This window comes from Mustela nivalis, assembly GCF_964662115.1.
Source record: "Mustela nivalis genome assembly, chromosome: 19".
NCBI lineage: Eukaryota > Metazoa > Chordata > Mammalia > Carnivora > Mustelidae > Mustela > Mustela nivalis.
This window is the reverse complement of record NC_139038.1, coordinates 23847676-23871723: the sequence shown is the minus strand read 5'-3', so window position 1 is coordinate 23871723 and position 24048 is coordinate 23847676. Positions and strand designations below refer to the sequence as shown.

The 24048-nt window shown below is 41.0% G+C and overlaps 1 protein-coding gene across 4 annotated transcripts in view; it reads right to left on the bottom strand.

The window, feature by feature from the left end:
* The window catches only part of DNAH3 (dynein axonemal heavy chain 3), a 176096-nt gene that overhangs the window by 31004 nt on the left and 121044 nt on the right, over positions 1-24048 (bottom strand). For all 4 annotated transcript variants that reach the window (XM_082714819.1, XM_082714822.1, XM_082714821.1 and 1 more), the window contains 10 exons: positions 20462-20565; positions 17312-17606; positions 15351-15530; positions 11187-11310; positions 10504-10660; positions 10119-10262; positions 8483-9149; positions 6299-6464; positions 4181-4397; positions 2939-3121 (listed from right to left, as the gene is read on the bottom strand). In XM_082714819.1, coding sequence (XP_082570945.1) covers positions 2939-3121; positions 4181-4397; positions 6299-6464; positions 8483-9149; positions 10119-10262; positions 10504-10660; positions 11187-11310; positions 15351-15530; positions 17312-17606; positions 20462-20565 — 2237 coding nt within the window. The remainder of the gene's footprint in view (positions 1-2938; positions 3122-4180; positions 4398-6298; positions 6465-8482; positions 9150-10118; positions 10263-10503; positions 10661-11186; positions 11311-15350; positions 15531-17311; positions 17607-20461; positions 20566-24048) is intronic.

The window sequence follows — 24048 nt, the reverse complement described above, 5'->3', positions numbered from 1 at the left end:
TCAAAACACTGAAAATAGGGCAGGAAGGGATAGACTTCCGTGCCCAGTAGGAGAATGGCTACGTGATGAGAGAAACACTTACTTGAAATGGTCATTAAAATGATTATATGACATTTTGGAAAAACATTTGTGATGGGATGTTAAAGAAATACAAAAGCATGAAGCAAATTGCCATGCTACTATGACTGCGGTCACAGGAAGTTACTCGGGTGTATAGACAGGCTGGAAGGAAACTTGGGAAATTGAAAAGGCGTTAAAGCTGAGTTCTTAAATGTTCTTTCATACGTGTTAGTACTGTCATCATTTGTTTCTATGAGAAAAAGCATTTTGATTAAAAATGACCCCTGGGGCACGTGGGTGGCTCAGTTGGTTAAGCATCTGCCTCTTGGTTTCAACTCAGGGCACAATCTCAGGGTCATGTCAGGCTCCATGCTCAGTGAGGAGTCTGCTTAAGATTTCTCTCTTCCTGTCCCTCTGCCCGCATCAGGGCCTTTTGAAAGGTAGAAAGCACAGTGCCCTCTGATGACACACAAAAAAGTCAACTCTGCAGTGATTCTGGCTTCAGTCATTATCCTCATTAGGGGGAAAAGAAATGATTCATTAGCTTAAAAAGAAACGACCTCTCTAAGCAAATTGCTGTACTTGGAAAGCAAGTGCTGGGGGCTTCTTTCTCTGCCAGTCTCCTCCCTGTCTCTGGGCAGATCCCACAAGCCTGGCTGAGCCTCTCTGCTGCGGGAGTCACCATACTGGGGGCTCTCCGTGGATGTCTCATTTCCAGGGGCGGGAGGAGACTGGAGAAAATTCTAGTCCTTGTGGGGAGAAGGACTGTAACTCTAAGAAGTACAGGGAGGGGTTCTGGTCCTCGGGGAAACTCAGAGCAAGCACAGCTTCTTTTCCTCCCTGGATGCACCTCGTGACTCACCTCCAGGATGTCACTCCTGACAATCAGGGATGAGATGGCAAAACCTTGCACCTCACCCTTGACACCGAAACCCAAGGCGGCGTTTACTGCCCAGGAATGGGTGTGGTAGGTCATCTCCATGCCACCTCCAGCGTCCCTCCTGTTCCAGCCAGTCCCTGTTTGCCCCTGCCATTATGCGGCAGAATCCTGGGGCCGATGGTACCCACACGTGGAAAGAGGCTGCCCTTTTTCAAACGGGCAAGTCCACTTGGTACAAGGTGAAGAACAATAGTTTTAGAGAATAAATGTGTGCCACTGAACTCTGTGTGTTGGACACACACTAAAAAATTTACATGTTTTTCTCTTGGTATCCCCATTTTATAGATGAGAAAACTGAGTTTTGAAAGGAGCAGAGCAAATCCTGAGCCCCAATTCTAGTATAAAACCATGGAAGAATTGCAAATTCATGCATCGCTTGGGGCCAAGCCTGTGATCTGACTGTGGGAAGTGAACTGCGTGGGGCTTTGTTGAACTGGAACCTCCATGGGGCAGCGTCGAGTCAAAGCTGCTGATGGCCGCAACCCAGGAATGCAGGTCCAGTGCTGCCAGAATGCTTGATGTTCTTGTAAGAAAAACTGAACATTTAGAATTCTTACTTGAAATCTTTTGATTATTTTTTTTTTTTTACAAGTGGAGGATTATTTCAGATTTTTAAAAAATACTGTGTGTGTCACAGTGTAAATATGCACTCCCTCACTGCAAGTTTGCCACTTCTGGAATAAGAGTCAAATGCAAGGGCTTCAGAATCTGAGAACTCTAGGTCTGAACCCAGATTCCATCACTTGGTAGCCATATGACCTTGGAGAAGTCATTATAGTTCTTGTACCATAATTTCCTTATCTGTAAGCTGGGAATGACATCATGTGCTTTGCATGTTTCATGTTGGAATGATAAAAGGCAGCGTAAATCAAGGACGAGAGAATATAGTCTCCATGAGGGAAGGAATTGTGTCTGTCTTGCTCCGCTGCCTAGGAAGGGGCCAGCACACAGCAAGTATTCAATAAATATTTGTTAAATGAAGGATTACAAGAAACCAGGATGGTGCTGATAAGTAGTAGCTATTACTATCATCTTGGCCTGGCAAAACACCCCCCTGGATTCTGGTCCCTGGTGGTCACCATCTTTTATGGTTCCACTGGGCACCTGGCTGTGCACCTGGGACTATGGGTGAGTACCCATTTCTCTTCTCCAGGGCATTTGCTGTGTGACTCTGAGACTAGGGAGGTATTAGAGGCCAGGTCTCAGGACTCATTGGAGAAAAGCCAGTCTGGAAGGCCTGCCCTTTTCAAGAATGTGCCCCATGACTTATTTATCCTAGAAGCCAGACATAAGCAACTTCTCATTCAACCTTTTTATTTTTAAAGAATGGTCAAGGAAGATTTTCTAACTGCTGAGGAGGGACAAGTATCTTGAGCTAAGTGCCAATTGCCTTGGATTCTAAACCCACTGAGTAGCTGTGCAACTCTGAAAAGTTGCTTCGGCATGAAACTTCAGTGTCATTGATACTGTAGATTCCTAAGTTCAAGGCAGTCATGATAGCCAAATGGAACTGTGCTGAGAAATACATATCACCTGAATTTCACATGAATAGGTTTCCTTCTAATACCAGAATGTTGATGAAGCCCTTCCCAGGGCTATTCTTTGATATATGAATCACCTTCAAGTAGGGTCTTCTAGGTTCAACATTCTGTCATTTGACAATGATTGATTCCACACCTGTAACATTCCAGGCACATCTGAGCAAAGACATGATGGAGGTGAAGGAGACAGACAGAAAACAGCCAGTGCAAGGGCCCTGGGGTGGGAGAGTGCCTTTGTGTTTCTCTGAGGAATAGTTAGGAGGCTAGTGGCCAGAGCAGAGTGGATGAGGAAAAAGTAACGAATACACACCCTGCAGGGCTGTGTTAGGCTCTAGTGAGAGAAGGGATAAGCCTGAAAAATGCTGCTTCCCTCCCATTTCCTCTTGGCTTTTTATACCTTGATTCCTTGAGCAATGGCAGCGGCAGCATTGGCTTCTTTTTCATCTGCCTGCACCAGAAGTTTCTTGGCATCAGCTTCTCTCGTTTCCTCCTCAATTTTCACCATCATCTTGGCTGTCTCCTCGGATGTCTGGATGAGTTGAGGCTGGAGAGCAGTCAGTTGTACTTGCATTACTGATACCTAGGACAGGGGTAGGGGGTAGGGGAGTCATTTATGTCAATGCTGAGAGTGGCACGGTTGGCAGGAGTTGAAACAATTCTCCAAACTGTCATATAGGCAGAAAGTACTAATGATTTTACTGTGGTACTGGGTATGCATTTGTTGGCTGGAATTTTCCTCTTTGATCTTTCAATACTTAGTTGCTGAGTTCATACTAGGTGTTGTAAATTATCAAGCATGGGGCTAGACACTAGACAGAGAATGGTAAACTTAAACATTCTTTTTAAAGGTACAGTTTCCTCTGTGCTCTTGAGCCCATACTAAATTTTAGTACAGGGGGCAGGGAGAAATAGAATAAAATTAAGTTAGGGAAAAAAAAAAACTCAATTTTTTTTTTTTAGTCAACGAAGAAAACATATACATCTGAGATACTCAGAATAAGAGGAACTTTCAAGGCCACTTTCCCCAATAGTCTGATGCCCTCTAAAGCATTCCTGCTAAGTGGTTTTCCAACCTGTGTTTGAACACCTCTAATGGTGGAGAGCTCATTACCTTTCAGGAGAATTGTACCATTTTTTTGGATCCAACAGTCCTGATTCTACCTTCTAAAGGCAGCTCAGAGGCATATTTGAGAAGGGTTTCATAATCTTGCAACCATGTCTCCAGCAAGCATTTGAGAGAGGCCCAGCATGCTGGCCTGGTTAGGAGCACAGCTTCTGGAATTCTGCAGAGCTGAGTTTCAGTTTTGGCCTGACCACTTGCACTGCCTACTCATGAGGCTGCATGTATGGTCTCGTCTGGCCTCTCTGCATTGTGGTTTCTTTGTGTGGAACACAGCCCCTTCATACAGAAGACGAAACTGAGGCCCAAGGGGTGAGATAACACATTCAGGGTTCATCCATGATGAATAAAATACCAAAATCTTAAAGGAATACAGACTCTCTTAGGGCTGGGTTGAGGCTGAGGCAAGCAAGGTGAGCTCTGCAAGTCTAGGAGTAGATGCTGTCTTTACATAGTGACCCCACCGCATCCACCTAAGCCTGGACCCCTCTGTCCCCATTCTGCTGCAGCTGTGCTCACCTGTGAAGATGCAAACTCCAGTTTCTGCAGACCTGTCAGGTAACGGCTCCTCATCATATCAACCTCATGCCTCTTGGTATTGAGGAGGGTCTTAAAGGTTAGGATCAATTCGAGGTAGGAGGTGGGGGTGACATAGTTATGTCTGCAAAGTGTGTTATAATAATCAAGTGACAGGTTCTTCGCACTCTCCTGGAAATATTTGCACATGGAGATAACCCTACCGAGGACAAAAGGACAGTTAGGCAGGTGCCGTGTTCTCCAGATAGACCTAGTACAGCTGTGGCTATCCATGTGAAGATTTGAGAAGAAACACACTGACTGTGGCCTGGTAGAGCCCCAAATCCTCAAAGACAGGTCAACAGAGCTGTGAGAAGTTTTGGAGATGTATATATCCTTACTAGAATGATTTTCAAGGGAGTAATTCCTACTTCTGATCACTTTGGTGAATCACCAGGGCTTAAGCAGGAACTCTTCATCTTGGACAGTCTGATGAATGATGTTTTATTTTTTATTTTTTTAAATTTATTTATTTATTTGACAGATAGAGAGTACAAGTAGGCAGAGCAGTAGGCAGAGGGAGAAGCAGACTCCCCGCTGAACAGGGAGTCCGATGTGGGGCTTGATCCCAGGACCCTGGGATCATGACCCAAGCCGAAGGCAGTCGCTTAACAGACTGAGCCACCCAGGCGCCCCTGATGAATGATGTTTTAAAATGCATAAAGCGGGGCGCCTGGGTGGCTCAGTGGGTTAAAGCCTCTGTCTTCGGCTCAGGTCATGATCCCAGGGTCCTGGGATTGAGCCCTGCATTGGGCTGTCTGCTCCGCGGAGAGCCTGCTTCCTCCTCTCTCTCTCTCTGCCTGCCTCTCTGCCTACTTGTGATCTCTGTCTGTCAAATAAATAAATAAAATCTTTAAAAAAATAAAATGCATAAAGCAAATACATTGGATTACAAAAGGAACCAATTATGTTGAAATTATTCTCAAAATATTTTAAAAATGAAATTTGTTATATGCCTAGGATCAGCGAACTTTTTCTGGAAAGGGCCAAATAGTAAAATCAATGGTGCATGATTGAGTAATGGTAACTACTTAAGTCTGCTGTTGTGTGGGGGGAAAAATGGCATGGCTGTGTTCCAATAATACTTTATTTATAAAAAGAGGCTGTGAATTGGACTTGGCCAGGAGATCATGCTTTGCTGACCTCTATATTAAATGATAAGACTGGGCAGCAGATCTAAAACCCGCCACAACTTTGGAAATGATACACCGACGTATCTATAATGACTGAGTGAATTATTAAAAACACACACAATTGTGAGTCCTGTTGGTAACAAGTCCTGCTAATCCTACTGGGATATACTGTCTACATTCATTATTGAAAGAATTTCAATATGCCAGTTAGATGTCCGTGAAAATAAACATATAATTTTTCTCCATTAACATTAACTGATCCTCTGAATTCTGTTCATGAGCCTATGGACCCAAGTAAAGGGACTTCTGGCTGAGAGCATGAAGTGCAACATTCTTAAAATGGAATTTAGAGCCATCAATATTCTGACCTTTACCTACTTCTTCATTTTCCATTCATTCATTTAATAAACAGTAACTGAATTACTATGTCCAGACACCTGCTAAACACTAAGGATATAGAGTCAGACAAAGCAGATGACATGACCATTGGCTTCTTGGGGCACCCAGGAAGGTCAACATTCCCATATTTTCCCTTACTCTAGCTAAAATTAAGTGACTTGTGGGCTGTTTTTGTATATCTGTATTTTACATATAAAAGACTAAGTTTTTTTTTCCCACCCTAATAATAACCAATTTTCATCTCCTTGACAGCAATGTCACCCCTACTGAGAAGGCACGCTCTATAACTATTGAAATAGCTATATTATTAGAGCTAGGTTCTCATAGTTATGACAACAGTGCACCTCCAGAACAATTCTGAACAATGAAATTTCATTCTTTTTCAGCAAAGGTGTTTAAATATCTAACTAAATGTGATTTTCTATGCAGAAATTGAGAAATCTTAAAAACAATAATAACAACACAGCCAACATCTGGATTTTCATTCTGGAATATTTGGTTAGGGTACACAAATGCAGCTAATGCTTACTCTATCCGAATATTGTCATCCAGCTCCACATCTTCCAGAAATTTGTTGGCTACCAACTCCAGGGCATCCGTGGGCCAGGACTGGAACCAGTCAATTGTACAGCAATTGATCAGTGAAGGGAACATCCGCAGCCGGTTCCGGAAGGCGTCCCCAACTGGGCTCATGGCTGATGAAAAACAGATTTGGTTAGTTTCCTTCCTCCAAGGCAAGGAGCCAGGCAGTTCCTTCCAAGGATTCTGATGGGTAAGGGGTTGGTTTCCTGTAGCTACTCCAGGGGTGTAATGGGAATAGTTATGATGAATGCCTGGGAAGCACAGGGGAATCATAGGGTATTTTCATTCAACTTTATGATGGGAATTCAGAAATTATAATAACCTTCTGACTGGTCTCCCAAGCCCATTTGTTCTCCTTTCCAGATATTTTGCATCACTTAGCCAGCATGGTTTGTGTCCTTTGATCTTCTTGCTCTATTTGTGTTGACTCAGACATAAGGGAACCATGGATGCCCCATACTAGTTATTTATGGAAACTGAGTGGGGGCCATCGGCTTGTTTCTGACCCCATCTCCATCCAAGCACAAATTCTGGCTAAATTCCATACATTTTTAATTTAGGCTCAATGTGGTAGGAGGAAGCATGATACACAGGTGGAAATATGAGGAAGTCACTGTGGTTGAAGAACAGAGAGAGAAGGTGAAGCTTGGTTTGAGAGGAGGGTGGAGAGAATAAAGGGGAAAGTATGGGAGGTAGCCTTATAAAACCACAGATTAGGAATTTTGGCATTTATCCTGATAAAAGGCATATTAAGTGTGTGTGTGTGTGTGTGTGTGTGTGTGGTGTGTGTGTACATATAACAATCAAATTTGCAATACATGCAAAAAAAAAAAAACCCATGAGTCAGTGGAACAAAAATCTTTGGAATGGACAAGAATAGACCTAGAGAGAATAGTTAGAAGTTTGCAGAGGTAAGGTTGGGCAAGATGATGGCAATTTAGCTAATGCAAAGGGGGTGGAGATGGAGATAAATAGGTGGTTGTAAAAAAAAGAGGAGGTAAAAATTGACACGACATGATAACATGAGAGAAAAGTATTAATTACAGCCCTTAGGTGTTTTGGATAGATTGAGGTGGTCATTCAGAGTGAAGAACTTCAGATGTGAGCCACCAGGGTAATGCACTAAAAGGAAGGAGAAGGTTCAGAGGAGAATTTAGAGAATTGAGAAGAGTATGTGGTGAGGGGCTAGGTGGGTGATAGGTATTAAGGAAGGCACTTGTGATGAGCACTGGGTGTTGTTCTACTCCAGAAACCAATATTGCATTGTATGTTAACTAAGTAAAATTTAAATTAAAAAAAAAAAAAGAGGAGGGGCTCCAGGGTGACTCAGTCAGTCATCCAACTCTTTTTTTTTTTTTTTAAGATTTTATTTATTTATTTGACAGACAGAGGTCATAAGTAGGCAGAGAGGCAGGCAGAGAGAGAGGAGGAAGGAAGCAGGCTCCCTGCTGAGCTGAGAGCCTGATGTGGCTCAATCCCAGGACCCTGAGATTATGACCTGAGCTGAAGACAGAAGCTTTAACCCAATGAGCCACTCAGGTGCCCCAGTCATCCAACTCTTGATTTTAGCTCAGGTCATGATCTCAGGGTCATGAGATAGAGCCTGTATTGGGCACGGTGTTCAGTGCAGAGTCTGCTTGAGATTCTCTCTCTCCTTCTCTCTCTGCCTGTTCCCCTGCTCTCTCCCCCTCTCCCTCTCTCTCTCTGAAATGGATAAATAAATCTTAAAAAAAAAAAAGAATTGAGACAAGTGGAACAGTTTTAAAATAGTGGTTTAGGGCGCCTGGGTGTCTCAGCTGGCTAAGCAACTGCTTTCGGCTTGGGTCATGATCCTTGAGTCCCAGGATCGAGTCCCACACTGGGCTCCCTGCTTGACACGGAGTCTACTTCTCTCACTGACCTCTCTTCTCTCATGCTTTCTCTCTCTCATTCTCTCTCTCTCAAATAATAGATAAATGGAATCTTTAAAAAAATAATAAAATGAAATAGTGGTTTAGAAGGTTATTTTCCACAGGAATTTAGGCACAAACCCCTGGGTGGTTGCCATGGCTAGATTAATCCTTGGACTACTGCAAGAGGATTGAGTTTAGGGCACTCGAGAGAAGAGGGGCAAACTGAGTTTGCTTCTTACCAAGGACAATGTGAAGGTTCTTCTTCACCCTGTCAATAAAGAAGTTATACATAGAAAGAGGAGTGACTTCGATCTTCTCGCCTTCTGTCCTGGCTGCCATTTGCATTTTCTCTACAAGGTCAGCCTTCTCATCAGCCGGGAAGATGTTGGGCACATCCCCTATGTTCAGAAGCATGTTGATGTCCTCGATAAAGGATTCATCCTTGATTTGGTTATCAGCAAAGAGGAACACGGTACTCTTGTTGGCTACTCCAACCTGCAGCATGATCTTCTTCAGATCCTCCCGCCAGTCGTGATTTGAGTAGTTCTTGGTGATCTCAATCTGGTATAGCTCGTATGAGTTCATGAATGTGGACAGTTTGCTGGCACTCTGTCGCCCGCTGCCCCCAATGCCCACCAGGAGCAAGTGGCCTTTGTCCTGCTTCAGGACCCTGCAGATCCTGGAGATGTGCTCAATGGCAAACCTGAACATGACCAAGGACATGGGGGCCTTGCTGATGTTGTTGAACTCTTCCAGGTAGAACTCCATGACCACTGTGAGCTGTTTCAGGTCAGTGATCTCATCATAGATTTTGCGGTCACTGTGTGGCTTGAAATAATCTCCAAAGAAGAGGCTACGGATATTATCGTCAACAATCTTTCCAGTGGGTGACAGGTGAATGAGGACCTGTGGGAAAGATAAATCTCAGCCAGGCATTCCACCAGTGGCCCAATCAAGGTGGCAGGTATAGAGGGAGGGAACAAGAGATATGCTTGTTTCCTCTTGAACGTATTCTCCAAAGCAAGGGTTCATCAATAATATTTTAATAACATTATATTTGGATCTGATGGGTATAAAGACTATGATAAAAGGGCATTAGAAAAAAAGCATGAAAGTGAGAGTTAATCTGTTTGCCAAATTGTTAAAATGTTGGTGGTCAGACTGTGAGATCCCAGTGGATCATCCAAAAAGGATAGGCACCAATTTTTTTATGTGCTTGCTCCTTCTCCAAACAAGGGTACAGGTGCTACCTTTGGTCCCCACTCTGTGGCTAGAGTAGGAATGTTCTAGATGCTTTCTCTTCCTGATATTAGAACCTGGTAGTGCTTCTGCACTTAGCCTCTGGATGCAACATGAAACACCTGCAATTTTTCTGTGGAGAAATCACAGCTTCTTAAAAATAGAGGTACAAAAAAAAATAGAGGTACAACTAGATGATGTAAATGCATAGGCTTAAAACAACTTTTCTTACATCAAAACAGGAAAGAGAAAATATTTACAAATGGGAAACCATGACACTCTTCTACTTGGGCTTTACCAGGGCCTCAAACCATAAAAATTTTACAGTTCATTTTTTAACTCACAAATTAATTAAGCTTAAAAGTGTATTTCAAGTTAATTATAAACAATTACATCAGCTCATAAACTACTTTGAATGGATACAAATGTATATGTTATCAGGGAAGTGAAACAAAGTTGCACCAAGTATAATATCAAATCAAGTGACTAGATGACTCAATCCCGTTTCCTGAGATTCAGAAAGCAGAGTTCTGAGTCTCCACTCGCAAGCAAACTTGAAAACTTGAAATCTGAGACTAACATAGTCAAGTATTTGGGACCATTTCTTGGGCCAAATGCTCATAGGGTCTGGCCTACCTTCTCCATAGTCTGCTTGAAGCAATTGGATGTGGTTTCCTTCACCATGTTGAAGAAGACCTGTCTGTCCTCATGGTCAATCAGACGGTCATAGAATACCCGATAAACCTCATGGATCCACAGCCGGATAAATTTTTCCACATCCTGAAAATCCAGGGTTAATTATTTGTATGAATGGTAGGTGGGACCAGAGGTGGTAGTTCTCTTTCTAAATCCTGGGGTTGACTGAGCTATATTAAAGAAGATAATGTTTATAAAATACTTAGCACAAGGCCTAGCAGAGATAAATGCTTAATAAAAGTTAGCTATTACTATTATGCTCTTTATTCCATGCGGCTAAGGATATTGCTGAGTGAACTTGATAACAAAAATGGTAGTGTCTGACCTGCAGGTGAGTGTGCGGGCAGAGCAGTACCCCTTGGATAACTCGTGAAAAGTCCCGTAAGTTAAAGATGTAATGAGACTTGGAGGGGGTTGGCAAGAAGTTCTCCACTGCAGCTTTATAAATTGTCATAGTAGCTTGTACCAGCATCTTTCCATACCTTGGGAGGAAGGGAAAGGCAGATTCATCAAGTAGGAGCCAGAACTGAGGGTAGAGGCCAGTACTGTGGAAGACACAGAAACCTCTTTTTTTTTATTTTAATTATTATTTTTTTAATTTTAATTATTTATTTCTTTTCAGTGTAACAGAATTCATTGTTTATACACCACACCCAGTGCCCATGCAATATGTGCCCTCCATAATACCCACCACCTGGCTCCCCCAATCTCCCACCCCCACCCCTTCAAAACCCTCAGATTGTTTTTCAGAGTCCATAGTCTCCCATGGTTCACCTCCCCTTCCAATTTCCCTCAACTCCCTTCTCCTCTCCATCTCCCCATGTCCTCCATGTTATTTGTTATGCTCTACAAATAAGTGAAACCATATAATTGATTCTCTCTGCTTGATTTATTTCACTCAGCATTATCTCTTCCAGTCCTGTCCATGTTGATTCAAAAGTTGGGTATTCATCCTTTCTAATGGAGGCATAATATTCCATAGTGTATATGGACACAGAAACCTCTTACCTTAAGAACATCACGTCAAATCCTTTCCCAAAGTGCCAGTCAGCAATTGAACTGAAAATCTTGGTTAAAATGTCATCCTCAAAGGCGTTGATGGAAAGAATATTTAGATGGCGAGTGAATCGTCCTGGAAAACACACACACACACACATACCTCCTGAGCCTTGGAATCTTGGGATACGAAAGAGTAAGTTTTCCTCTGCCTTATTGTTCTAGAGCTGTGATATCCAATATGGCATCCTCTAACCATAGGTGGCTATTTAAACTTAATTAATATATTTTTTAAAAAATTTATTTATTTATTTGGCAGACCAAGATCACAAGTAGGCAGAGAGGCAGGCAGAGAGGGGGAAGCAGGCCTGCCAAGCAGAGAGCCTGATGTAGGGCTCGATCTCAGGACCCTGAGATCACAACCCGAGCCAAAGGCAGAGGCCCACTGAGCCACCCAGGTGCCCCTAAGCCTAATTAATATTAAATTAAAGAATAATTTCCTCAGTCTTACTGGCCATATTTCAAGTACACAAGAGTAACATGTGGCTAGTGCCTGGCTTTTGTATCACATAATGCAAATGCAGAACATCTCCATGATTGCAGAAATCCTATTAACAGCACTAAACTAGTGTTCAAGATTATTTTTAAAAGTGAAGGTAATACGTGATCATTATAAAATAGTCAATTCAGAAATATTTTTATAGAAAGTGAGCGTCATCTTTGACTCACATATCAAATCCATTCTTCCCCCAATTAGCCACTATTAATTTGGTATCCTTACATATCTACCTATATCTGTATTTACCTACCTAATATTAGATATCTATATATTTATATTTATATATCTATGTATCAGCTTTATTGAGATATAACTCACATACTATATGATTCACCCATTTAAAGTAAACATAATTCAATCATTTTTAGTATTTTAGTTGTGAAACCAACATCATTTTAATCACCTTAGAAAGAAATCTTATACCCATTAGCAGTCACTTTCCATTTCGCTGGAGCCCTTGGCAACAGACAACCTATTTTCTATTTCTATAAATTTGTCTGCATATCTGTTTTTAAGAAGAATTTTATTACATAAAATAAATGCAGATACTGAAAACCAGACAAAAAACAATATAAAGTTTAGTGAATCATCATAAGGTCAGCACCCTTATGTCTACCATCTAAGTCAAAAAACGAAGCTTTGCCAACCCTTCATAGATGTTCCTCCATATATTCCATCCCAATCATAGTCTCTCTGTCTCTCTCCAAAGGTTACTATTATCCTGACTTTTATAATAATTTGCTGTCTTGCATTTCTTTATGTTTTTATCTCCCAATATACATGCCAGAGTTTAACCCTCCCGGTTAAAAAAAAGTTTGATATGTCTTTTAAGTCTTTTTTAATTTATTGGTTCCCCTTCCATCCCTTTCATCTTTTGTCTGATGAGTATCTGGGCTGTTTGATCAGTAGAGTTTCCACAGTTAGGATTTTGTTCCTTGCATACTCAAGGTACAGTTAATTCTTTTCCTTTGTCCTCATATGTATTTCATAGTAATTTGCAGCTGGATCTAGGGATTTAATCAGATTAAGATTCCATCTAGGGCCAGATGGTAGATGATAGTATATTCTTTCATTAGAGACATAATGATATCTCTCCTTTTGTGATGTTGGTAGCTATGGATGCTCAATGGCTAGATCCACTAATTCACTCATTAGTGTAAAATGGTGATATTCTGACTCTACCATCTCTTTTCATATATTAGTTGTAATATTTTATAGTTCAATCCTCTAGATTTGCTTATACCATAGTACATTTCGTATAAGAAAATCCGGATAAATATTTGACTCTTTCCATTTATTTATCAGTTTTCAAGATAATAAATGGGTTCCTTACCATCCTCTGAAAATGAACAACTATCATTGTTATAATAGACTAATGAATTTAAGTATATTTTGATAAATTCTAATCCATTAAAATTGCAATCATTGTTGAAGCTCAAATTTTCCCATCTTTGGCCAGTGAGGGCCTCCTTATGATGCCAACTGAGTCCTGTTGACATGACTGTTAAACCTTTAAAAGCTTTCTCATTATCTGGTATATCAAGAAGTTACAAGCTCATTTTGTATATTTTCTGTCCTAGAGACGCAATCAGACATTTCTCAAGAAGCCGTGGTTCCTTTTAGTAGGAAATTGGATTTCAAAACAATCTAGGTGCTGGGCATGTTCAGTGTTAATGAGTTGTTTATTATTTTCCAGACCTAGTACCTCATGAGTTACTACTGATATCTCTGAACACGGGGCTTTCTCTTAATTTCATTTATATTACATCTTGATCTCCTTTCTTCCATACTGAGACTCCCTGTTCTCAAGGACACAAGGGCCAGTGGAAATAGAAAATTTCACAATAATTTGTTTGTATAATCCTACTTTACACAAAGATCTTAGAATAAGAATATGGTACCACTACCAATTATGAGAACTGAAAACAATTTAAAACTTTGTATACTTGCTATCCTAATCTCCCCTCCATTTTCAACTGTTCTGTATCTACAAGACTGGGTCTCATAGCCTTTACATATTGTAATCTCTCCCAGGTAGTCTTAGTTCAGCAAATAACCATATATTTAATGTTTACTACCAGTTGTTCTATTTCTTTTTTTTAAATAAATTTTGAATATTGAAATACTTTATTTTTTAATTAACATATAATGCGTTATTTACCCCAGGGATACAGGTCTGTGCATCATTGGGCTTACACGTTTCATAATACTCACTATAGCATGTACCCTCCCCAATGTCCATAACCCAGCCACCCTATCCCTACCCCCGCACTCCCCAGCAACCCTCAGTTTATTTCATGAGATTAAGAGTCTCTTACGGTTTGTCTTCCTCCCGATCCCATCTTGTTTCATTTTTTCCCTCCCAACCCCCCACAACCCTCCACCCTGCCTCTCAAATTCCTCATATCAGAGAGATCATGTAATTGTCTTTCTCTGACTTGTTTCACTCAGCATAATACCCTCTAGTTCCAACCACGTCATTGCAAATGGCAAGATTTTGTTTTTTTTGATGGGCTGCATAGTGAAATACTTTATTCTTAAAACTTTTTTTCATTATGTTCAGTTAGCCAACATATAGTACTTCATAAGTTTTTGTTGTAGTGTTCAATGATCCATTAGTTGCACATAAAACTTATTTCTTTACAGTAATTTTGATCATGTGAAACCCATTTTCTAGTATGTTCCCAAGAAAAGGTTTGTAGACATAAATCTGACTTCTTGCATTCTGATAACAGTTTTCCTTTTATATCTGAAAGTCAGCTTTCCTGGCTATAAAATCCTTGATTCTCATTTCATTTCCTTCTGGCATAAAGCATTGTGGTTGAACAGTTTTAAGATGATCTAATTTTATTTCTCTTAAAAGTCATGTAGTCTTTTGTGCCTAGATGCCCAAAAGACTTTTTCCTTTCCTTTAAAGTCCAGCAATTTTACGAGTACATGTCTTGGTAGTGATCATTTTTGAGTCGCTATTCTTTGGTACACAATGTACCAAATAAGATTATCCTGTTCATTTTCCTTATGAAAAATTTTATAGGTAAGAAAGCTAAATGTAAGAGGGGAGAGTGAGGTCAAAGATGCCCAATGACTGAGCCACCCAGGCACCCCAGTATTAATGTTCTTAAGCAAGGATGTATCTCAGAATTAAAATACAGATCCTACAAGAATCCAGTTGCACCTGAAGCAAATGCATTCCTAACTGTTAGATGATAGGAGGAACTCTTATTTGTATTATTATTAGTATTATTATTAGTATTAGTATTATTTTGATTAGGCCACTTTGGGTAAGTTGTTCTATCTTTGGCAATCTGAAGAACTGTAAAAAAAAACACAACCTGTGAATCCATCACCCCACTGAACTTTCCTTTTCATATGGAGAGTTCCTCCAGGGCTTAGGGAAATATTCTCACAATCTCTTTTCAAGTCCATTTCACACAACTTTCAACATGAAGGCTTCAAATTCCGCTCCATGGAGCTAGCCTAAACCCTTTCAGCTACAGCCCAAATATACTTTTCTCCAGCTTCCATCAGGACAGAGTGCCCTGTACCAACCCTCCATCTATGAAGGTGGTCTGGCTCTGCTGGATGATAAAGAGGAAACAACTTTCTCTCTCACGTACCAGTGATGTCGTTCCTTCCACCCCCAGGGGGCCCCATGGCTGTCACAAGCAGCACATCCACGATGTCCAGCCTGCTTGTGTCTTTCTTGTCAAACCAGTAACCATGGTCGATCCATTGTCTCAAGAGCTCAATGGGGGGCTGGGCCCCGTACACCTCTTTGGCTGGCATGTTGAGGTCATCTAGGGAAAGAAGGCATGGCCACATATTTTAAGTCTTTGGGATCCCTTGTTCTCATAGGAGGCAATAGATAACTATTCCCTCCTGGGAGAGTCTGTGCCTACTTGCCCCATTCCCACCCTAGTCAGAGCTCAGCCAGTGGACATTCTGACCATATGAGAAGAGGATTTCCTAGGTTCTGCATTCTCCTGCCTCATTGAGGTCTCTGCCCACTGTGACTTTAAGGATACATGGATTGGCATCAACAAACAGGTATTTAATTATTTTTATCATTCCATCGATCACAGTATATTGATTCTATACTATGTGCTAGACATTTTGTTAATTTTGGGGGGATATGATGGTGAGGAAGACAGTCATAATCCCAGCCAACAGGGTATATAATTTGATCACCAAGTAAAAATTGAACCCCAATAGGAGAAAGGTTTTGAGCTAGAGTTTTTGAGGAGCAAAATGAGAATGGCAAGGATAGTGACTTTCTCAATGGCAGAGTTTGATTTCCCCCAATAGCATATTGTGAACAGGTCACTGCACATAGAAGACACTAATAGATGAAAACTCTCTTGATTTTTCTCTAATGAACACTGACTGAATGCCAAGTTTGTGTCAGATAAAATTTCAGGAGTTTTATACATATTATCTCATCTAATCCAAATAATGACTTTATAAGGAAGGTAGTATTACCTTTACGTTAGAGGTGAGGAGCTAAGGGTCATGGAAGTTAAATCATAACATGCCTAGGGTTAGAAAGTAAATTTGAACCTAGATCTATTTGGATGCAAAACTTAAATTATTTCTGAAAATACCATAGATATAGAAAGGGAACAGTTTGGAGGAAAGGGAAAACGGAAGAAAAGAAAGAGGAAACAAAATAAAATTGGATCTCAGCCTTTAAGAAGCTAATGTTAGTGGGCAAGGATATAAATACAGATAATACACTATAAATACATGAATTTTAAGGAAAGGACATGAGATAACTCAGAATAGTAGGGCATTATTTTTACTAAAAGACAAACCTCTGAGTTAGCAGTAAAACAGTGGAAAATATGTTGTGTTTGTCATTAAAAAAAAACTGGGTTTGGGTCATGGCTCCAGAATTTTCTAGGTGTTTGACAGAGAATTTAACCTTCTGGGGTCTCAATTAGCTGATTGGTAAAATGGTAATGATGGTTAATAACCTTACAGGGATGTTAGGCTCAAAGGAAATAAATGAGGAAGTACTTTGTAAACAGGTAAAATCCTGGGGAAACTCAATGTGCTTATTTCACAAATAATTATTTATCTGTTATTAAGTTTCTTCACTTACTGGTAACCTTTATCTAACACAAAATGGAATAAGGGGTTTATCACCAAGTGAGTGTTGTTTTTGGAGATGCAAGAGGGTAAACACGCTTCTGGAATTAATTCTCACTGCAAGGTAACCTTCCCTGATCCAAAGGCTCATTGTCACCTCAGGAGAAACTGGGAGCCTAACTGAGGCAAAAAGACCTGGACTAGGTCTTACTTACTGAAAATGCGACATATAGTACTTGATCAACAAATACAGGGTAATGAAAAAATGGAAAGACAAAAGTAAAGATGAGAGAAAGGGAGAGAAGTGGGAGGGGTAAAGTGTGGGAGGAAGAAAGGAAGGAAGAAGTATGGAGAAGAAAAGGAGAGGGGAGGAATACTAAATTACATTAAGAAGAAATACATTGTCCCTTAGAGTAGAAGGACTGTATGGTAGGAGATTCTGGTTTGCTGCAGCATAGAAGAATCTGGTTATGTTCATATTCAGGCTTACCCACAAATACCACCGCTTTCTTTCCTAGGGGAGGCCCAAACAGGCCTTTCCGCCGCCGATCCAGCTTGGACATGATGATATCCTGAGTCTGATTGGCTGAGGTTCGGGCAGAAAAATTGATGAAGTTGGGCAGGTAGGTGCTCTTGGGAAGGTGGAGAAGGAAATTGTTGGTAATGGCTGATTTGCCAGTGCCTGTGGGCCCCACAAACAGCACTGGAATTTCATGGTCCACGTAGGTTTTCAAGAAGAAGGACTGTCTGGCTGTCTCCATTGTGGAGATGATGAGTTCTGAGACCTGTACCACAAAGACATGGGACAGTCTTGTTACTGGCCTAGGGAGGCTGGGTCTTGGCATTCAGCTCCATCCCTTACGATTTTGAGTGAGTATTTAACCTCTCCAGGGGCTTCAGTTTCTTCATCTGTGATACAGGATAATAATGGCACCCAGGTCACTGAGCTGTTTTGAGGATTAAATGAGATCATGCATGTCAAGATGGGCAATATTGGCTCTGTTTTTTTAGATGAGGAAACTGAGGTCTATAGTTCTTCTGCAATTTGCACAAGTAATATAGCAAGTAAGTGGAAAAGCAGGAACTGGAATTCCAGCTTGTTTGATTTCAAAGTCTATATATATATTTTTAAGATTTTATTTATTTATTTGACAGACAGAGATCACAAGTAGGCAGAGAGGCAGGCAGAGAGAGGAAGGGAAGCAGGCTCCCTGCTGAGCAGAGAGCCCGATGATGGGCTCAATCCCAGGACTCTGGGATCATGACATTAGCCAAAGGCAGAGGCTTTAACCCACTGAGCCACCCAGGTGCCCCCAAAGTCTATATTCTTAACCACCAAACTACCATAGCATAGATACCAATTTCATTAAGGACCAGTCTAATTTTTAAAAAAAAATTTTTTTTAAAGATTTTATTTATTTATTTGACAGACAGAGATCACAAGTAGGCAGAGAGGCAGAGAGAGAGAGAGTGGAGGAAGCAGGCTCCCTGCTGAGCAGAGAGCCCAATGAGGGACTCGATCCCGGGACCCTGAGATCATGACCTGAGCCGAAGGCAGCAGCTTAACCCACTAAGCCACCCAGGCACCCCTCTCTAGGGATCAGTCTCAAGCTATTGCCCCCCGAGATCATTGCTCTGAATCAACTTGTCTGCCTCGCCCCAGGCAAGGTCCACTTCTCATGTCATCCTACTTCCTGGCTTGGGAGGGTGGGGTGTGATCCTCAGCCCCTACTCCCTGTACTTATTTCTGATCTGCTTTTTCCAACACTCAGATGCTTGGTTCTAGGAGCCATCCCCATTTAAACTTGTTTTCCAATATGGGGATTACGACACTTTTCCTGTTATTCAGACCCCAGATAGAATCTAAGGGCTTGGTCTTGGGCTCCTGGAATCCCTATTACTTTGAGTGGAATACCTTACCTTAATTTGGCTTCTCTGAACCTGAACCCTGTCATCAACCATTTGGCGACATTTGGTTCCTCCATGGAAACAGAGGAAGGGAATGGAAGATGTCTATCATACGCTGACATCTCCTTTGTATGTCTAGGCTGGAAGGCGCCAGCATGGAGCCACTGTTTGCACAAGTCCAGAAAGCATCATTCACACTGTGGTTTATGTAAGTGATGCCCCTAAAGCAAATCTAGATCATAATGTCAATGGTACCAACTGAGTTTATGCAATATGGCAACTTTGTGTATACTGGTAGAAAAAAGCTGGGCTTCTTCTGACAAGTAATTTGCTCAAAGGAAAAGGAACAGGCAGAGCAGGAATTGATGTATTGATGAAGAGAAGGGGTGCTGAGCTATGAAGGTTTTCCCTATACTATTCTCGGCAGTTTTAACCAGGAATCCTATGAGGCTGGAGAATTTTTGGCTCACTTGACTAAAGCCATGTAGCTGGTAAGGGGTTCTGAGTGCAGGAACTGGCACAAGATGCTTATTTTGCTACCAAGATGGAGTTTAAAGCAAATTGGGTTTCAGAGACAAGAACACTTGTTTGACAAGGGGAAAATTTTCAGCAGATCTTAAAATCTTCTCTGCATTGAACTCTCTTATTTGCATGAATTCAGCACGGTTTCAGACCTCTGGAGTTCAGGTGACAAAGCTCTTTAAGGAGAATTAAAGTTTTGGACCTGTGTGCTTGGGGCTTCTGCACAACACTCAGCCCCCAGAGTGGGTCCTGGATTCAGCACACATCCACCTCCGCTTATCACACCATCTTCAGGAGCAGCTGTGGTCCTGCCAGCTGTCTGACTTGATTGTCAACGTTTCCACTTTTCCATTCACTCTCCGCCACTCCATTTGGGGCCTGAATGGTCTCCAACCACCTCCAGAAAAAGAAAAGTACGTCCACGAGATACTACTAACAAAGGCAAATTTTCCACAGGGAAACGAGCAGGAGTTGTAGCTGACTCATCTGTTAACCAGAAAACCCATTAATCAGACCTGTTTCTCTAAGAATTCTCATCAAGGAAACCTTCTTTGGGAATTTTGAAGAAAATGATCTTTTTTTTGGCTGAGATGTCTGAGAGATAAGACCAATGACCACCTGGCATTGGCTGCTAACCCCACGGCAATGCTCATCATCAGAACAGCAGCCAACCCGGATCCAGCACATAATGCATGCCATGTGTTCATGTAGAATGACATCAATTCTCGCAAACACCCTTCTTCATTTTTTCTGCTACTGTGTCATTGAGTAAACTGAGGCAGAGAGTGTGAAGGTTGAGTAAGGAATCTGAGGTCCTCTAATTCTAAAGTCCATGCTTTTGAAGGCTGATCCAGCTCAAGTTTGAAACTTTTTCTAAAGAAAGTTCTTATAGGGGCGCCTGGGTGGCTCAGTGGGTTAAAGCTCTGCCTTCAGCTCATGACCCTGTCATGATCTCAGGGTCCTGGGATCGAGCCCTGCATCGGGCTCTCTACTCCGCAGGGAGCCTGCTTCCTCCTCTCTCTCTGCCTGCCTCTCTGCCTACTTGTGATCTCTGTCTGTCCAATAAATAAATAAAATTTTAAAAAAGGAAGTTCTTATAAATGCTAATAGAGAACTGACATCAATTACTCCACCTAAGAGAAAATTCAGGCAATTTTAGAAACCAAAGCTCCATGGCAAATCTCCCTCCACATTTTTTTTTTTTTTTTACCTTTGCATTAGCTGGGATACGTTCCTCCTCTTTGGTGATATAGTCTGTCCATGTGTACCAATGTCCACTACCTTGCTTGAGGAAATAAAAATCATAGATGCTTCCTGGATTAAAAGACACAGAACAGGTCATTAGCTCGCCAAGGGTTTACATTTCATACTTCAGGTATTTTGCCACCTCAGCCAGAGGCATCAGATGTGTAACTACCAATACTGACAGAGCTGTGATGACACATTAATGATAACTGTATAAACTGGAAAAATAGCTTTTAAAGAGTAGTAACTTAATTGTATAAAACATGATAGGCAATAAATCAATAACTTTTTTTTAAGAAGATTTTTATTTATTTGACAGAAAGAGAGGGATCATAAGTAGGCAGAGAGGCAGGCAGAGAGAGAGGGGGAAGCAGGCTCCCAGCTGAGCAGAGAGCCTGATGCGGGGCTCGATCCCAGGACCCTGAGATGATGACCTGAACCGAAGGCAGCGGCTTAACCCACTGAGCCGCCCAGGTACCCCCCCAAAATAACTTTTGATGGCAATCCTTCTGGCTTTCTTTCTTTCTTTTTTTTAATTTAAAGATTTTATTTATTTATTTGACAGAGAGAAAAAGAGAGATCATAAGTTAGCAGAGAGGCAGGCAAAGAGAGAGAGAAGGAAGCAGGCTCTCTGCTGAGCAGAAAGCCTGATGCAGGGCTTGATCCCAGGACCCCGGGATCATGACCTGAGCCGAAGGCAGAGGCTTAACCCACTGAGCCACCCAGGCACCTCTCTGGCTTTCTTTTTAGGCATACAAACACATTGAACACGGAAGGACAGATGGAAGTAAGGATTTGGTAAGGATAGGATCACATATATTATATACTTACATATCACATATCAAAATTATTGTATATGATATATATATTAAACTATTAAAAAATAAAGATGTTAAATTTTATTACATTTAACTCTAGCAGAAGAAAAGGAGAATAAAAACTGAAGTAAAACTGAAGGACTTACTGAACTTCAGATAAATCATGATTTACTATAAGAGATATTAGTTCCTAAAAGATGCTCTTTGAAAAAAAAATTGAGGTATGATTGACATATAATAGTTTCAGATGTACAACATAATGATTCGATATTTGTATATTCTGTGAAATGATCACCACAATAAGTCTTGCTAACATTCGTCTCCATATACACTTACAAATTTTTTTTTCTTGTGATGAGAACTTTTAAGATCTATTCTCTTAGCAAGACACTTAAAAAAATCTTTATTCAAATTTTAACCATCACCAACATAACAAACTTTTTTTTTTTTTTTTTTTAAGAAAAATAATCTTTGGGGGCCCCTGGATGGCTCAGTGGGTTAGGTGTCTGACTCTTGATTTTGGCTCAGGTCATGATCTCAGGGATTGGAGATTAAGCCCCATGTCAGGCTCGGTGTTGAGGATGAAAAATGCTTAGGTTTCTGGCTCTCCCTCTGTCCCTCCCCCAACTTGTGTGTGCATGTGTGCATGCTCTTTCTCTCTCTCAGAAAAAAAAAAAATCTCCACACCCAGCATGCGGCTTGAACTCCTGACCCCACGATTGAGAGTTGCATGCTCTGCTAACTGAGCCGACCAGGAGCCACATGATGCTTCTTTTTTTTTTTTTTTTTTTAAAGATTTTATTCATTTCTTTGACAGAGACAGATCAGAAGTAGACAGAGAGAGGAGGAAGCAGGCTCCCCGCTGAGCAGAGAGCCCGATGCGGGACTCGATCCCAGGACCCTGAGATCATGACCTGAGCTGAAGGCAGAGGCTTTAACCCACTGAGCCACCCAGGCACCCCCATGATGCTTCTTAATTAAAGAATAATTTTAAGTATAATGGGATTAAAGTTATTATGCTTTTAAAAAATCATTTAGTCCTACTCTGATTGTATTTTAACTTATCATGCAAAAAATTCACATTAAAGACACGAAAGTGAGGAGAATAGTATAATAAAGTGCCCTGTACCCATTACCTGGCTTCAATAATAGCATTTTGCTATTCTTGTCTCATCCACGTTCCCACCACCAACCATCACCATATTCATTTACCTCCCTTCCTCTCCCTTTCCTTTTCTTTCTTCTTTGTCTGGAGTATTTTGAAGCAAATCCTGACATTACATTTCATTTGTAAATTCAAGTGACTCAACATTAGATCAATTTCATTGATTCGGTTGTAAGCTCTGAGGTGATTAACTCACTCTTCCTTCCATCTCCCCTCCTCTGGTGCCTTTTGTTGTGGAGGAGAACCATAATTCTCCCATTCCTTATTCTGAGGTCTATATTTCAATAGAGTCAATGCAGAAATTTATGGCTTCTACCACAGACCATTCAACAGTTCTTTATTTTGACTGATTGGTTAGTTGGCTGATTTCTTTTCTTTCTTTCTTTCTTTTTTTTTTCCCCAAGAAGGGACTGATAGGGGCTTCATTCTCTAAGTTCTTGCAAGTTCGGTAATATCGGTCGGCTGATTTTGTTTTTGAACAGTGACTTGGCTGAGAGTGAATTCTCATTTCACATTTTCTTTTCCTCTAACGTCTGACTGTTCCCTTACGTTTCCCTGTGCACGAAGTTGCTGTGTGGACGTGTGAGATCCATCAGATCCTCCCCCTTAACTGACTTTGTTTCCTTACCTACATGTGTGATACAATCTCTTTTATCTGTAAGCCCAATCATTTATTCAGCCTATGTCTTTTGGTCAATTATCTGTATCAGTTTTTCTCGAAACATGGCATGCTCATAATTTGCTAAAGCAGATGTTCATTTTAGGAACAATTTCTCTCTTTTTTTTTGGTATATAGTGTCTATACTATTTACTGGGTTAGCATTGTTTGGCCTCCATATCAATCATATTATTGATAATCACTTTAATGTATTTGAATTTTCTTGTATAGTAAGTGTAGTACTCTCAATCCTTCCCTCTAAGTCATTTATGAGATGTCTATACTTTATTCCTTGCTATTCTTAATGTATTTATTAGATCATTAATGGTATTGTTTCGTTGTCAATTTGTTCCTTTGGTTTTTCTTTATTTTAAATTTATTTAAATTCAATTAGCATATAGTGTATTAACAGTCTCAGAGGTAGAGTTCAGTGATTCCTCAGTTGTATATAACATCCACTACTCATTACATCACATGCCCTCCTTAATGTCGTCCCCCAGTTACCCCATCTCTCCACCTCCCACCCCCTTCAGGAACCCTGTTTATTTTCTCTACTTAAGAGTTTCTTGGGGTGCCTGGGTGGCTCAGTGGGTTAAAGCCTCTGCCTTAGGCTCAGGTCATGATGCCAGGGTGCTGGGATCGAGTCCCGCATCGGGCTCTCTGCTCAGCGGGGAGCCTGCTTCCCCCTCTCTCTCTGCCTGCCTCTCTGCCTATTTGTGATCTCTCTCTGTCAAGCAAATAGATAAAATCTTCAAAAAAAAAGTTTCTTATGGTTTGTCTCCCTCTCTGATTTTGTCTTTTTTCTTCCCTCCCTGATCTGCTGTTTTGTTTCTTAAATTCCACATGAGTGAAATCATATAATTGTCTTTCTCTGCTTGACTTATTTTACTTGATATAATACCCTCTAGTTC